Below are 17,564 nucleotides of genomic sequence, written 5' to 3' on the forward strand. Positions count from 1 at the left end.
GCCCAGGCAACAAAACAGAACACAACGGGCGCACACTCAGCTTTTACAGAAACAACAACAGATTATGATAAAATATATTTTGTTCATTACCCCTTTTTCCGGACAGTTTTACACATTTAACTCACAGCTAGTATTGCAGTTTACCTATTAACCCGTTCTTCTTTCTGAAACACACATATATTTTAGGGCAGCCCGCGCTCCCTTTTGCACAAAATATTATTTTAGCTTTCTCCTTGAAAACTAGATTTCCTCCTTGGAAATTAAAACACTACTTTAGCTTTCTCCTTGAAAACTAAATTTCCTCCTTGGAAATTATTACATGGCCATTTAACTCAGTTTTCTCCTTGAAAACTATTTTTAACCGGTTTCTTAAATCACAAAACGCTTTTAAGATCAACAGTACAACCCAATCTCTGTCTTGTGTCTCCACTATTCTTTTGAGGATTCAGGTTAACACCCCTTCCCGGCCTACCCACTGACTCCCACAGTACAGCTCTCCTAATAATAAGCAAAAATGCTTACCTTTTTGGGCCCTGAGAGCTGCACTGGAGAAGTCTGCTTCACCCGGGACGGAACTGCTTCCCTTGATGAATCCTTTCAAATCTCGGTAGGAACCTCCAGATCTGTCGTGGAAAAACTATCCACTTTCCCGAACCTCCAATCCAACTAGCACTCTGATGTCAAAGACCCGAAGGAGAACACCAAGACGAGAGAAGCTGAAGACTGTTGATCCTTTATTCACCGTATTGCAGTGATAATACAATCCAAACAGCGTCAGGACTGGACCGTCAGGCAATAGAGTGATGAGTGGCAGCTGCTACCCCGATGAGATCTGATCTGAGTGTGTCTGAACTCTTTCTTTTATGCTCTCAGGGGCCTGGGAGGCGTTCCTATCCTTTCCTACAATACTACTCAAAAGTACCACATAACAATCTGATCATCTGTTTGGAGAGGGGGACAAAGAGTTATGCATCCTTCACATTACTATACAATAAATAAGTGTTATTGTATTTAACAGGTTTTTAATGACGACGATGCTGCGACCATCCAAGAAGCTATTACTACATTTGTCCTCGGCATCTTTGTTGTCAGCAAAGCCAGGGATGGAGGGAGCAGAAGTCCTTTTTGGTATCCCAGATGTGGCACATGCTTGCACCTACTGTATCTGATGGGCCTTATCTATGCCTTGGAACTGAGGTACCCTAATAAACTGAAGATCTTCCTAGAGCTAGAGGATGCAAACCAAAAAATGTCCTCCAAAGTCCATGATCTCAAGGTCTGTTGCAAGCTTAAAATCTATACAGATGGTGTTGAAGGTGTAGGATTTGAGTGAGCTCACTGTTATCAAGTTTTACAGAGTTTTACAGTTGTTCTGAGATTCTCCCAATGCACTCTCTCAAGTTACATTAATCGTTTATTTATTTTTTATTCTATGATGTTGGCAAATAATTCATTTTTAGATTTGAGTTTGATGATGCTGGCGCATACTATGTTAGGTTACAGTTTCAAATTTGAGAGCTGCTGGATTACTGCAAAAATATGTGTTATTTTTAAGTGTCTGGTTTTAAAAAACAATCGCCAAAATTGAAAACAATAGAAAAAATGTTAGTTACTGTTTATTAAGAATGAATATGTATTGTTGTTGAACTCTACTATGATATACTATCTACTGGTATAATACTACTATCTTTAAGAAAAAAAATGTTTGTAATAGAATGTATTTTGATTTGTTTTTTTGGCTTTTGTCAAATAAATGTATTTATTTGAGCTAAATGACTTCCAAGTCTTGTTTTACTTTATTTATTAGTGGGTTTGATCCAGCAAGACCACAGCATGGCGGCTTGCGGAGCAAGCCCACTATTGTTCTTCTTAAGTTTTCTTATTAGTGGGTTTGATCCAGCAAGCCCACTATTGTTCTTCTTAAAGGAGAATTCCGGTGTGATATTGACCTAAAGTGTATTGAAACATGATAGCGAGTGTGAACGTATGTCTCATAGCCCATCTCGGCTTGTCCCCTGCACTCCAAAATCTGGCTAGTTAGCCCGATGCTACCAACAGCTTTTTCAATAGTGGTGCTTCGGCATCAGGCTAGCCATGCAAATAAATCACTGTTTTACACCCATTTACGAGGCTCAATGTATCTCCACACTTCATTGGTAGACTTCCGAGGGCCCTGACATTTAAAACGAGACATTGAGAACTTTGAAAAAGCACTGGTAGTTTACTTGTATCTCTTAAAATAATCACTTTATGCAGTCAGCTTAAGATGGCTTACTAGCAACTAACTAATTACCCTAGCAACAACCTAGAAACCACCCCTGTAATGTCAACCTAGCGACCACCATAGCAACCAGCATAGCAACCATGTTATTTATGCGTTTTAGCTTTTTGGATGTTGCGTTAATTCAGATAACTTTTGATCCGTGTGCCCGATTTTCATAAACGAGGTACCGGAATTGGAATCCTTGGATGAGGCCGAGTTCCATGCCCCTGATCAAACCCACTCTTGCAGTTCCTCAGAACCGCAATTGTAGTTATTATATCTGAGATTGTTTGACTCATGTGGGTTGCTCAGTTTCCAGTGTTGGGCTGCAACCAATGAATTAATCTGTCGATAGTCTTGATAAATTGATTTGTGGATTCGTCCATACAATGTAAGAAAATGGTGAAAAATCGATCACTCTTTCCCAAAGCCCAAGTTGCAACCTAAAATGTCTTGTTTTGTCCTGATCACCAGTTCTCAATTTAAAACATTCACATCAGAGAATCTGGGATTCTTCTTCTTAAAAAAATGACTCAAAGAAAATTCTAATTGATGACAAATTTAGTTGTTAGCAACTAATTGATCAATCAACTAATCGTTGCAGCTCCTGTCTTTTTATCAGCATGGTCTACACTTGGCTCCACAGCAGCATATCTTGACATGTGATAAGAGGATTGTCTTTTCGAACACATAGATGACACATACTTAAGTTTTTAGGTAGACCAAACATGATACAAAATATTGTGCCTGATCTACTTAAAAAAGGTAAGGCAACTTTTTGCATCAGATGATTGTGTATATAATGCAAAGCTAGTCTTTGTATAGTCTACTTAATTTCTTGAATGTAAGACATGAGTTTTGTAAGTAAAGTCTACTTAACTTTGCAAGTAAAGTCAACTTAGTTTAATTAAGTCGAATTTACTCATAAAATAAGGTTCAGTCATTTACAAAACTAAGTTGACTTTACTTGAAAAATTAAGTTGAATTTACTTGATAAATTAATATTGACTTTACTTACAAAACTCATTTTTTACACAAAAGAAATTAAGTAGCCTATACAAAGACCAGACTTGCTTTAACTACATATTAATCTGATGCAAAAAGTTGCCTTACCTTTTTTAAGTAGATCAGGCTCAATATTTTTATCAGTGTTCATCCCCCTTATCTTATAGTGTTCCACAGGGATCAGTGCTTGGTTGTATTTTATTCTCACTGTACATGTTTCCACTCAGTCAAATCAGAGACTTTCTAATGAGGAGCACTCAAAAAATCCTTCGTAGAAATGCATGGGCCTAGTTTGTAATATCACACCCCTTCCTCGGCAAAACGTCGACATGTGAATACATTAAGCCAATCATGTGGTGTGATGTGAATACATTGAGCCAATCATATGGTGTGTTGTGAAGACATCGTTAAATCATGTGTTGTGATCTCGCCGCTGGAGCAAGATTGGTGTCGCGGAAGCCTTTGCGTCGGCGCATTTCTGCCGAAATGGATGCCCGACAAGTGCCCAAAAAGCGTATGGCCGCCGAGTGGAGGGACTTGCCTAAAAGGACTAATTAAGTGTGCTTGCAAAGCAGCACACTTATTGTTCTTCTTAAGTTTTATTATTATTATTTTTATTATTATTTTTCCCGTCTTCCTAATTTTTTGTCAGCCCTAGCGCCTAGGCCCTTTGAAACAGAGACACCGTTCCAACTTTAAAACGTCCGGTCAGTACCGTGTGTTGGTTGGTCGAAGATGACGTCAGGTGGGCGTGCCGCTCGTCCGCCATATTGGATTGAACAGAAAGCGAAACTAAATTTTCACAGGTCACAAATTTGGTCCCCAACGCCACCGAAACTTGACGTACATTATCCTTGGACCAAGCCTCACAAATGTTAGTGGAAGGATTTTTGATTTTCGAAAGCGTTTGCCCGTCACAGCCAAACGAAATCGGGCGGCGAAGCTCGAAACAGGAAGTCGCCCATATCTCAGGAACACTGTCACATATCGATACCAAATTTTGTATATGAACTGGGACTCCAGTGTGAGGGTGCATAGGCAAAAAAAAAAAAGAAATATTCCAAAAGTTTCCATCATTTGGCAAACCACCCACGGTATTTGGTAACTCACACCATTCACCTTTTCACCATTCACCTTCTATCACAATGCCTTCCATGTATGCACAATGTCTCAGAGCAGACACAATGTCTCCAGGCAACCTCGCCCAATCATGAAATCCTTGCTCTGCCATGGGATAGTATGGACTTACGAACCTAAATGGCAAGGAGAACAGTAGCTATATATAGCTTACATAATAGAGTTGTTTTCACATTGACGGTATTCAAATTAAATTTGTCATTATTGTTACATATCATGATGGGAGAGTATTATTAAAAATGTTACAAGTATGCAAATGCATATGTTTACGGGCATTTAGGTTTTACTGTGTTGTTTTGTTGTAAAGACATGCAAGGCATTCTGGGCCATGTAATGAACAGTGGTCGGCAGCACTCCATAGGCTACGTATTAATATGAATAGGTGTTTCTGTAAACCTAGGGACAATAAACAGCTATCTCTGTTACAAAAAACGAGCTGGTAATCGCTCATTGAAGAGGGAACTATGATAAAAAAGATTGTTTTCCTAAAAGCATGGAGTTGACGAAAGAATAAACAAGCAATGTCAGGTTAATGTTAAATAGCCTACATCTGGGCGCTAGGTGGCAACGTTGTATTACATTTCACTAGTGTAGCCTACTTGAAATGTGTGAGATTCACAAGTAAGGAAGGTGCAAATATTATGTAATTTATCATGGGAAATTATTGGAAATGTTATTTCTTGTTTATTCTAATTGCAAACCACACACATCCATTCGTAATCACACGTACACATTTAATACTGGAAGACTGTCATTTCGTTTATTTGATGTTGCTTAGCAACGGGGACAGACTTCAGAGCAAAGATTCTAGAACAGAGCTTCAGAGAGACACGTTTTGAGTTCGTGGCCAAGTACCTAAAATATCGGTTTCCATGTGTATGTGCTGGATGGTGTGCTTCCTTTATGAAAGTAAGTGTTTTATACAGTTAACGTTACAGACATAATGAGTCATGTTGTAGTGGTCCACATAAATGTGCCCCTTCTGTTATTAGAATGCTAAGCAGAGATTTTAACATCATTCATTTCTTGTGTGGCTAGAAGCTAGCTAGCTAGGTCATAGGGAGGAGATGTTGCTGTAACGTTATGAGATTTATGTTGCTTAGCGTAATGCCATGGTCATTTGATATGAGATGCTTGTACTCATAACTTCGCCACTTGTAACTTTAAGACTCCTATTTTTTTTACTAAGAGTAATTCAGGAAGCATTTTAGCCCTAAAAGTAGCGCCTGAGTCTGTGACAGCTTAAGCGAGGACTCCTAATAAGACCGATTCACAAACAATGTTTTGTGGTGGCATTTCACGTCGCGATGTTTTGAAATGCATCTAACAATCACAAGGGAACAATTTTGCATTGTAGGCATAACTAAGGGATGCAGTAACACCACCAACAACAACCAAAACTAGCCTACTCATTGTTTACATGTACATTAAATGTAACGTTTCATTGTGAATCAAATTAAAAGATTCTCCTCTTTGCAAACGTTGGCATAGGCATATGGTGACAGATTAATTTAATAATGTTGCTGCGTGAATCACGGTAAGCGCGAATGAAGTGGCCACTTCTTAATAGGAGTCACTGTATGGAAGTAGGCTAAGTAAAATAGAGATGTTTAAAATAGGATAAAGTTAGGATATGTCCGCTTGACAACGGCAGAGATAACTGGCCTTTGGCCATAGTAACCATCCATTTAGAACGACTGGCCTTCATAGCAACCAAGGATCTTAGCTGTGATTCATGTAGCTACAGTATACATACAATGTGATGCAAAGTATAGAAAGGTGATGAAATATACAGAGACAGGTCAAGAAATATAGTGCAATGTAGACAGTAGTATACAGTTGATTTACAGAAGGTGGTTTAGAGTAATATGAATTAAATATAAATATGTGCAGTGTATTAGCAGTTATCTCATACAATAAGTAGAATAATGTATGTAGATGTAGCAGTAACATTATAATAGTAGAAATAATAATATAGATATATGCAGTGTATTAACAGAATATAATAAAACAGAATAAATATGGATATTCAATATGACAAATGTATAACAGATATGTACATAACATACAGCTATGTGCAGTGTGGAAACAGTGTCATTGTAGTACAGAAACAACATTATAAGAGTAGTAAGAATACGTTTATGTGCAGGATGAATAGTATAAAGATCAGTAGAATAACTATGTAGAAATGTAATTACAGTAGGCCTATGTACATTTGTAAATAAATAGAAAACTATGGGTGAGAGGGATAAATTAATTTTATTTAGTCTTAAAAAGTAAATTGCATTCAATTAAATTGCAATTAAAAATCTTTCCAGTAGGCTTTAATGTCACGCAAAAAGTACAACCAAAGCTGAGCTTGATCAACTAGAACGTCTAAAGAACCAGAACTTAAGTGTAGTTTTTTGCTGGGTCCCAGGCCATGTTGGTCTGAGGGGAAATGAGAAAGCGGACAGTGCTGCTAAGCAAGCCCTCAATGAAGAAGTCACAGAATGTCAAATCCCTGCCCCAGACCTTAAACCTATACTGAACTCTTACATCTCAGATAAGTGGCAATCTGAATGGGATTAATGTACCAACAACAAGCAAGGAATGTGAATTTTGGCACGTTTTCATGATCCACTGGGTCGTTATGGGCCACACAAAATACGGTGTTGCTAAAATTACTCCTATTGTGGCTATTAGAGACATGCGTTCATGAGTATCCAGCTCAATTTAATGAGTTAAGTAAAATACATTCACACACACACAAAAAAAACATCACTAATGTTGTGGACATTCCTTTATTCTGAGATACATCAATAGGCTCTCAAAACAATCCCAAACAGACATAAGGTCTTTATAGAGCAAATCCATATAGATTATTTGTCAAATAAACCAGTAAAACAGAATTAGGGGATGGAATATATAACATTCACACTCATAGCTCATATTTCTAAAATAAATCAGTGAAAAAATATCCTGACAAACAAGCAGCATTTTAATGCCTTAGTCATATTTCATAATTTCAAAATTTTCTCTAGGTTACCTGATAGCCCAGTTTGAGAGGTGCAAGACGCGTGACATTATTTATTTTGCAGCCAATCACTGCTGTTGTTTTATTTTATTGATTTGATTTTAGTCATAGAAGCTAAATTCGAAGGCAGGCCACAGGTAAAAGCCAACGAACCGCATTCACCCCAAGCAAGGCAATAGTTGAATAGAGCTTTTGAGGTATTGCCACTGCTCCAACACTGAAAGGCACTGTTAGAATGCTTGGATCAAGATTCAATAGCCACTGTCTGTTCAGCATAGTTCCCCGAGTCTAGTTATCCTATATAATGGTCAAATTATGAAAAAGCTCGGTATATCCTCATCTTTTTACCACCTTAGAATCTTAAGTAAAGCCTAAACTATGTTTTCTTTCAAAGACTTTGAGATATTGATTCATGCCTTTATTTCATCCCGACTACAGGTGTCACTCAGTCCACTCTATCCCAACTTCAGATGGTGCAAAATGCAGCTCCAAGGCTGCTCACCAAATCTAAAAAGACAAATTTCTCCAGTTTTGAAATCTCTGCAATGGTTACCTTTTTGTCTTTAAAGCTTTAAATGGACAAGCTCCCCAATACCTTAGTGAGCTTTTACACTTTCACTGCCCTCCCAGAACTCTGAGGTCATCAGATAAACTACTGATCTCAGTACCTCAGAGTCGTCTAAAAAATAAAGGTGACTGTGCTTTTTCAGTAGCTGGGCCCAAGTTGTGGAACAACCTGCCTTTTCACATTAGATCCACACCAACTATTGGTGCTTTTAAAGCCAAGTTAAAAGAACATATGATATCATTGGCTTTTAAATGAAGTGTGGAATGTAATTACATAGGCTATATATATATGTACATATTATGTTAGTTTTATTTTCCTGTTGTGTTTTTTTTGTGTGTCTTTATTCATTTTGTCTTCTATTATCTTTTTATTTATTTTTTATTTTTTTGAGCACTTTGGTCAACCACAGGTTGTTTTAAATTGTGCTATATAAATAAACTTGACATTGATAAGAGTGATGTTTTTGCCAAAAAAATAAAGCCAAAACACGTCCGTGAATTTAAAGATTTTAACCGCATGCTGTGAAGTTACATGTAGGTCTCTTTTACGGAGGAAACCCATGTTAGAATAAAACTCTGTAGTCACAAATTTGATCGTGTTGGTATGAATATATGTTGTAGTATGATATGTGATTCCTACAGTGTAAAAAATATATACTAACGTCTTAGAAACGTTGTAAAATTATTCAAATAGATTAAGAAAGGCACCGCTATGGTGATTACTAATGGTAGATTGATTTGTTTAGATCCAGTGAACGCTACGTCATGGCTTCAATACTCTATTTGATTTCCTCAAATTTCCTGTGTAGCTGATTCACTCATCAGCCACAGGTGTGCCAACAGCAGAGCTCACAGGAGAGCCAGGGAGTGGGTGCAGTGGGTGTGTTTTATGTGTGTGTGTGTGCATGCGCCTGTAATTATGTGTGTGTGTCTATTAAATCAGTCTAACTTGTTTGGCTACTTGTAGGCAATAACTACCCAAACCAGTGCCTGTTCAATATGGGCAATTGTATAAAACCAGACTTACTTGGCCTGACAATCAGTGCATCACGATAACCACGAAAGTGCCTGTTTAGTATACAATATCGACTTTGGCCAGAACCTCACACAGACCTTTTGAAAGACAGAATGGACGGGGACGGACAGGATTAGCAGCAGTGCCTGAGATGGACCCTTCTCTGAGGTAAAGAGCTCAACCAATACTGCTGTCCCTTCGCGACTCTCTTCCTAGTCTATTGGTACTCAGCATGTTATCACCATTTCCTCCCAACAACTTTAACATGACCTTGCTGGTTATGTGTTCTGTGTCATAATCAAGCGTATGAGATCCTGCAAAACACAGCTGGCTCTAATGTTGCCGAGGTTACACAGACGTTTCATATGAAGAATCAGAGTTCCATCACAGTTGTGAAGTTATCCAAGTTAACAAAGCTCTTTTTTTCACTAAGAAATTGCATTGAAAAAGAAATGTATTTAACCCTATTTTCTTTTTAATATGCCATCATGTGAAAATATCCAAAGTTTTAAGGTAATGGGATCTGTGTACTTTACCGTTCATTCATTACTCTATTTGGGTAGGGAAATGGAAAATGGAAAAACAATATGGTATGGTATATGACTTTTTGAAGTTCTATAGTCACTTGCTAAGGTAAAATGATGTTGCATTTTCGGTCCGTGTACTTTTTCGTTCATTCATTATTCTATTTTGGAATAAAATATTAAATTTAAAAAAGGGTGCAGCTTAGTTTTTTGTTTAAAAGAAAAAAAAGCAGAAATGACTGTATTCTGTTTTCAAAATGTATTTGTGTCATCAAATAATAGTATTAGAAAAAATGGACGACATTTCCGGTCATTTCTGAATTTGCAATATTTATTTGTTCGTTTATTCACCAAAATTCACACGGCGGCCAACTTGTTTTGACGTCATGCTCAAGGTGGGAAGTTCGTGTGTGTGGATGTTGTGGATTGTATCAGTCACGAATGTCTGCTGTGTGCCTGGGTGTAATTCCTACTTCAAAAGACGGAAAAAGACAAAACACGTTAAGTCCCACCGGTTCCTGACAGACACCAGATTGAAGAGAGAGTGGATTTCAGGACCATTTTGACCTAGGATTACAGCTGTTTAGTCCGTGTACCTTCTGTTCATTTGATTTTCAAATTCAAAACGAAAATTGAAAAACGACCTTATATCTGTAGGCTATTTTTTAAAAACAAAATGGGAAATTCCCTCGTGTTTTTGTTTTGGGTCCGTGTACCTTCTGTTCACTTGATTTTCAAGGTTGAAACAGTGATCAAAAAACGGATTTGAAGACCTTTACCTAAAACAGTACTTCCCAGAGAAAAATAAAGCACAAATATTGAAGCATTTTGTGGAAAAAATAATCAAATATACAATTGAGGGTTTGAATTTCAATATTGTAATTTCAATTAGTCATTATTCAAGTTAAAAATGAAAACCCAGGCACACGAGGCCACCACACACTCAACAAGCTAGGCTACTGCATGCTGACAGCATTTTTTGCCACTCCCCGAATGGATCATTGCTAGCCTATATGTTCATCAAAGGGAGCAAGATGGTGATGTTGAAGGACAGTGATCTGCACATAGAAAAAAATCGCCAGAAAATTCCAAGCTTCTCATTTTGATCGACCCAATAAATGTACTGATTTGAATCTTGTTGCCTCAGTTGTTACAATATGAATATAAATATATAAATAGCCTACGTCCTTGATCAGCTGGCTACTATGCTTCCTTAGGCCTTATCACGTGCACCCCCCAATGCCTAAACAACCTGCCTTTTCACATTAGATCCACACCAACTATTGGTGCTTTTAAAGCCAAGTTAAAAGAACAAATGATATCATTGGCTTTTAAATGAAGTGTGGAATGTAATTACATAGGCTATATATATATGTACATATTATGTTAGTTTTATTTTCCTGTTGTGTTTTTTTTGTGTGTCTTTATTCATTTTGTCTTCTATTATCTTTTTATTTATTTTTTATTTTTTTGAGCACTTTGGTCAACCACAGGTTGTTTTAAATTGTGCTATATAAATAAACTTGACATTGATAAGAGTGATGTTTTTGCCAAAAAAATAAAGCCAAAACACGTCCGTGAATTTAAAGATTTTAACCGCATGCTGTGAAGTTACATGTAGGTCTCTTTTACGGAGGAAACCCATGTTAGAATAAAACTCTGTAGTCACAAATTTGATCGTGTTGGTATGAATATATGTTGTAGTATGATATGTGATTCCTACAGTGTAAAAAATATATACTAACGTCTTAGAAACGTTGTAAAATTATTCAAATAGATTAAGAAAGGCACCGCTATGGTGATTACTAATGGTAGATTGATTTGTTTAGATCCAGTGAACGCTACGTCATGGCTTCAATACTCTATTTGATTTCCTCAAATTTCCTGTGTAGCTGATTCACTCATCAGCCACAGGTGTGCCAACAGCAGAGCTCACAGGAGAGCCAGGGAGTGGGTGCAGTGGGTGTGTTTTATGTGTGTGTGTGCATGCGCCTGTAATTATGTGTGTGTGTCTATTAAATCAGTCTAACTTGTTTGGCTACTTGTAGGCAATAACTACCCAAACCAGTGCCTGTTCAATATGGGCAATTGTATAAAACCAGACTTACTGGCCTGACAATCAGTGCATGCGATAACCACGAGTGCCTGTTTAGTATACAATATCGACTTTGGCCAGAACCTCACACAGACCTTTAGAAAGACAGAATGGACGGACAGCGGACAGGATTAGCAGCAGTGCCTGAGATGGACCCTTCTCTGAGGTAAAGAGCTCAACCAATACTGCTGTCCCTTCGCACTCTCTTCCTAGTCTATTGGTACTCAGCATGTTATCACCATTTCCTCCCAACAACTTTAACATGACCTTGCTGGTTATGTGTTCTGTGTCATAATCAAACGTATGAGATCCTGCAAAACACAGCTGGCTCTAATGTTGCCGAGGTTACACAGACGTTTCATATGAAGAATCAGAGTTCCATCACAGTTGTGAAGTTATCCAAGTTAACAAAGCTCTTTTTTTCACTAAGAAATTGCATTGAAAAAGAAATGTATTTAACCCTATTTTCTTTTTAATATGCCATCATGTGAAAATATCCAAAGTTTTAAGGTAATGGGATCTGTGTACTTTACCGTTCATTCATTACTCTATTTGGGTAGGGAAATGGAAAATGGAAAAACAATATGGTATGGTATATGACTTTTTGAAGTTCTATAGTCACTTGCTAAGGTAAAATGATGTTGCATTTTTCGGTCCGTGTACTTTTAGTTCATTCATTATTCTATTTTGGAATAAAATATTAAATTTAAAAAAGGTGCAGCTTAGTTTTTGTTTAAAAGAAAAAAAAGCAGAAATGACTGTATTCTGTTTTCAAAATGTATTTGTGTCATCAAATAATAGTATTAGAAAAAATGGACGACATTTCCGGTCATTTCTGAATTTGCAATATTTATTTGTTCGTTTATTCACCAAAATTCACACGGCGGCCAACTTGTTTTGACGTCATGCTCAAGGTGGGAAGTTCGTGTGTGTGGATGTTGTGGATTGTATCAGTCACGAATGTCTGCTGTGTGCCTGGGTGTAATTCCTACTTCAAAAGACGGGAAAAAGACAAAACACGTTCGTCCCACCGGTTCCTGACAGACACCAGATTGAAGAGAGAGTGGATTTCAGGACCATTTTGACCTAGGATTACAGCCGTTGCGTCCGTGTACCTTCTGTTCATTTGATTTTCAAATTCGAAACGAAAATTGAAAAACGACCTTATATCTGTAGGCTATTTTTTAAAAACAAAATGGGAAATTCCCTCGTGTTTTTGTTTTGGGTCCGTGTACCTTCTGTTCACTTGATTTTCAAGGTTGAAACAGTGATCAAAAAACGGATTTGAAGACCTTTACCTAAAACAGTACTTCCCAGAGAAAAATAAAGCACAAATATTGAAGCATTTTGTGGAAAAAATAATCAAATATACAATTGAGGGTTTGAATTTCAATATTGTAATTTCAATTAGTCATTATTCAAGTTAAAAATGAAAACCCAGGCACACGAGGCCACCACACACTCAACAAGCTAGGCTACTGCATGCTGACAGCATTTTTTGCCACTCCCCGAATGGATCATTGCTAGCCTATATGTTCATCAAAGGGAGCAAGATGGTGATGTTGAAGGACAGTGATCTGCACATAGAAAAAAATCGCCAGAAAATTCCAAGCTTCTCATTTTGATCGACCCAATAAATGTACTGATTTGAATCTTGTTGCCTCAGTTGTTACAATATGAATATAAATATATAAATAGCCTACGTCCTTGATCAGCTGGCTACTATGCTTCCTTAGGCCTTATCACGTGCACCCCCCAATGCCTAAACAACCTGCCTTTTCACATTAGATCCACACCAACTATTGGTGCTTTTAAAGCCAAGTTAAAAGAACAAATGATATCATTGGCTTTTAAATGAAGTGTGGAATGTAATTACATAGGCTATATATATATGTACATATTATGTTAGTTTTATTTTCCTGTTGTGTTTTTTTTGTGTGTCTTTATTCATTTTGTCTTCTATTATCTTTTTATTTATTTTTTATTTTTTTGAGCACTTTGGTCAACCACAGGTTGTTTTAAATTGTGCTATATAAATAAACTTGACATTGATAAGAGTGATGTTTTTGCCAAAAAAATAAAGCCAAAACACGTCCGTGAATTTAAAGATTTTAACCGCATGCTGTGAAGTTACATGTAGGTCTCTTTTACGGAGGAAACCCATGTTAAAATAAAACTCTGTAGTCACAAATTTGATCGTGTTGGTATGAATATATGTTGTAGTATGATATGTGATTCCTACAGTGTAAAAAATATATACTAACGTCTTAGAAACGTTGTAAAATTATTCAAATAGATTAAGAAAGGCACTGCTATGGTGATTACTAATGGTAGATTGATTCTATTTTGGAATAAAATATTAAATTTAAAAAAGGGTGCAGCTTAGTTTTTTGTTTAAAAGAAAAAAAAGCAGAAATGGCTGTATTCTGTTTTCAAAATGTATTTGTGTCATCAAATAATAGTATTAGAAAAAATGGACGACATTTCCGGTCATTTCTGAATTTGCAATATTTATTTGTTCGTTTATTCACCAAAATTCACACGGCGGCCAACTTGTTTTGACGTCATGCTCAAGGTGGGAAGTTCGTGTGTGTGGATGTTGTGGATTGTATCAGTCACGAATGTCTGCTGTGTGCCTGGGTGTAATTCCTACTTCAAAAGACGGGAAAAAGACAAAACACGTTCGTCCCACCGGTTCCTGACAGACACCAGATTGAAGAGAGAGTGGATTTCAGGACCATTTTGACCTAGGATTACAGCTGTTGCGTCCGTGTACCTTCTGTTCATTTGATTTTCAAATTCGAAACGAAAATTGAAAAACGACCTTATATCTGTAGGCTATTTTTTAAAAACAAAATGGGAAATTCCCTCGTGTTTTTGTTTTGGGTCCGTGTACCTTCTGTTCACTTGATTTTCAAGGTTGAAACAGTGATCAAAAAACGGATTTGAAGACCTTTACCTAAAACAGTACTTCCCAGAGAAAAATAAAGCACAAATATTGAAGCATTTTGTGGAAAAAATAATCAAATATACAATGAGGGTTTGAATTTCAATATTGTAATTTCAATTAGTCATTATTCAAGTTAAAAATGAAAACCCAGGCACACGAGGCCACCACACACTCAACAAGCTAGGCTACTGCATGCTGACAGCATTTTTTGCCACTCCCCGAATGGATAATTGCTAGCCTATATGTTCATCAAAGGGAGCAAGATGGTGATGTTGAAGGACAGTGATCTGCACATAGAAAAAAATCGCCAGAACATTCCAAGCTTCTCATTTTGATCGACCCAATAAATGTACTGATTTGAATCTTGTTGCCTCAGTTGTTACAATATGAATATAAATATATAAATAGCCTACGTCCTTGATCAGCTGGCTACTATGCTTCCTTAGGCCTTATCACGTGCACCCCCCAATGCAAGGACCGCTCATTCTCGATTCTTTCTCCATTACTATTCTCCTTCAATGAAATTACAAGAAGGAAGCTTTTCTATCGCAGTTGAGGACACCATATTGTTTTCTCGATGTGCATGATTTGAATAGGTGTGGTCATGCTGAAAAAGCCTGCAGATAATATCCAGTGTTCCAACTTTCATGTAGACTGATTAGCTTACTGTAGATTTGGGGGGATTTATGTTGTGGAGTAGGTGGCGATATGTAGGCTAAGGTGTGTATTTTGCTTGGTTACTTTTGTTAAGTATTATGCAACGGGATTTACTTTTGTCTAACAGATACTGTTTTGTACATGGTAAGAATCAAGTTGCTGTCTTTGACTTTAACAACACAACTGACTTTTTTTTTTTTTTTTTTTTTCAGGCAAGATAAATGTGAACAAGCCAACAGCACCAAACGTCTGAGCAAGCAGATCCTTGCCATTATTGTTGTTGGTTCCATTATTCTTGTTGGGCAGTATTCCCTATGGCCAACATTACAACCTTCCCATCCAATACCAGTTCACTTCCAGATGCAGGAGGCAAAGGTCATCAGTTGGACAAATTGGTCAGATTCTACCACACTAAAACCCATCAAAAGTAGTAGGCCTACCATCATTCTGCTGTGGTATTATCCCTTTCGTGGAAAGACCAGAGTAGCTGCCAGTTATTGCAATGATAAATATGGCATTACCGACTGTGTCTTAGTGACCGATCAGTCCTGGTTCCCCAAAGCAGACCTGGTTGTCTTCCACAACCGTGAGTTGGTCACTGGAGGGCGTACGTTACCACTGAATCTGCCTCGGCCAAAAACCCAGAAATGGGTTTGGCTATCCTTGGAGAGTCCACCGCACAATGGAAATATGAGGCCCCTCGCCGGTCACTTCAACTACACCATGTGTTATCGCCGGGACTCAGACATCTACACGCCGTATGGCTGGCTTGTGCCAAGCAAAGCTCCTATTGGCACAACTGTTGATGACTTCATACCAAAGGGCAAAACTGGTCTGGCCTGTTGGATAGTGAGCAACTTCAAGGCTAGACATTTGAGGACACAAGTGTACAACAAGCTGAAAAATGTCATCCCGGTGGATGTGTATGGAGGAGCAAGAAATAAACGTATCTCTGCTGATACTGTCCTACCCACAATATCTCGTTACTATTTCTACCTCTCCTTTGAGAACAGCGTTGCTACAGACTACATCAATGGAGAAAGTTTGGTCAAACGCTTTTAAGGGTGGTGCCATACCAGTGGTTTTAGGCCCGCCACGGGAACAATACGAGGCAGTCTTGCCAAAGAACTCCTTCATCCATGTGAATGACTTCAGCACAGTAGAGGAACTGGGCCACTTCATGAAGACACTGGCTGCAGATAAAGAGCTTCACGCCACCTACTTAAGCCTGGCGTCTGAACTATACCGTTGGGGGTATAGAGGATTTGTGGAGAGACTGTGCAATGTCTGCCCAATTCTTAGCAGTTTGCCTACATCAAAGATATATAAGGACTTACATGGCTGGAATTGGCAATGAAAGCTGGAAGATTTATTTATTTATTTTATTTTTTTTTAAAGGGCTTCTGGTAGCCTATGCAATCTCACTTGACTTCAAGGCACTTTAAGACATATTGGCACCTTCTGTGTTCTTTTAGAAAGTGTTTGTTCAATAACTGCTCAGGTATACATAGTAGCCAATACTGCTCTTTGAAATAGGGCAAGTTGACACAAATTCAGTCAATTATTACTTTAGTATTATTAGGCTACTATATTGTCCTTGAGATGTCAATTAAAGTTACCCACAACCCCTTAACCCGGTTAAGACGAACTGAGACATGGCAAACAGATGGCTGTTTAATGAAAGCACTTCCAGGGAAGTTGAAAATAATCAAATTTGCTTTTAAAAATCAGGTAAACATTATTAGCTTAGTCTAGCTGCCACTTCACATACAGTAGCTCGCAAGATAGATTGTGCAGAGGGGAAATTTCTAGCCAGCTATCTCAAAGGCACACACACACACACACACTCCAATGTTTACACCAAACAGTAGGCTTATTGGACCTTTTGCAGAACTGTGCAGATGCATGCTGACCTTTTACACAACGCAAACAAGCCCAGCATGCATCACACTCAGCCAGATCTGCAAAGTGCTGCAAGACATCAAATTGACATTAAGATATTCAGTTAGTGAGTTGCTTCTAGGGATTATGAGAAAATGGTACTTTGTCAATGTCAATTTATTTATATAGCACTTTTTAAAAAACAACAGTTGACCAAAGAGTATTTGTGTAATTTGTCTGAGAGATATAGGTGGGGGCTTTGACAGTCAAGAATTTAAAGGTCATTAGCAAAATCTCAAAATGAATCCTATGGTGAACAGGGAGCCAGTGAAGGGAGGCTAAGATGAGAGAAATGTGTTCTTGCTTACAGGTACCAGTTAAGGGGTGAGCTGCTGCTTTTTGAACCAATTGCAAATGGGAAAGGGAGGCCTGGCTGAGGCCAACATATAGAGTC

The 17,564-nt window shown here is 37.8% G+C and overlaps 1 protein-coding gene across 1 annotated transcript; it reads left to right on the forward strand.

Annotated features, from left to right (window-relative positions):
* Positions 1-11,651: 11,651 nt before the first annotated feature.
* On the forward strand, positions 11,652-16,586 carry LOC125292964 (alpha-(1,3)-fucosyltransferase 7-like). Its single transcript, XM_048240563.1, is given in 3 exon segments — positions 11,652-11,788; positions 15,442-16,264; positions 16,266-16,586. Coding segments are annotated over 3 exon segments (1,200 nt in total). The 5' UTR covers positions 11,652-11,732.
* Positions 16,587-17,564: the final 978 nt, after the last annotated feature.

The sequence above is a fragment of the Alosa alosa genome, chromosome 4 (genome assembly GCF_017589495.1).
Source record: "Alosa alosa isolate M-15738 ecotype Scorff River chromosome 4, AALO_Geno_1.1, whole genome shotgun sequence".
Taxonomy (NCBI): domain Eukaryota; kingdom Metazoa; phylum Chordata; class Actinopteri; order Clupeiformes; family Clupeidae; genus Alosa; species Alosa alosa.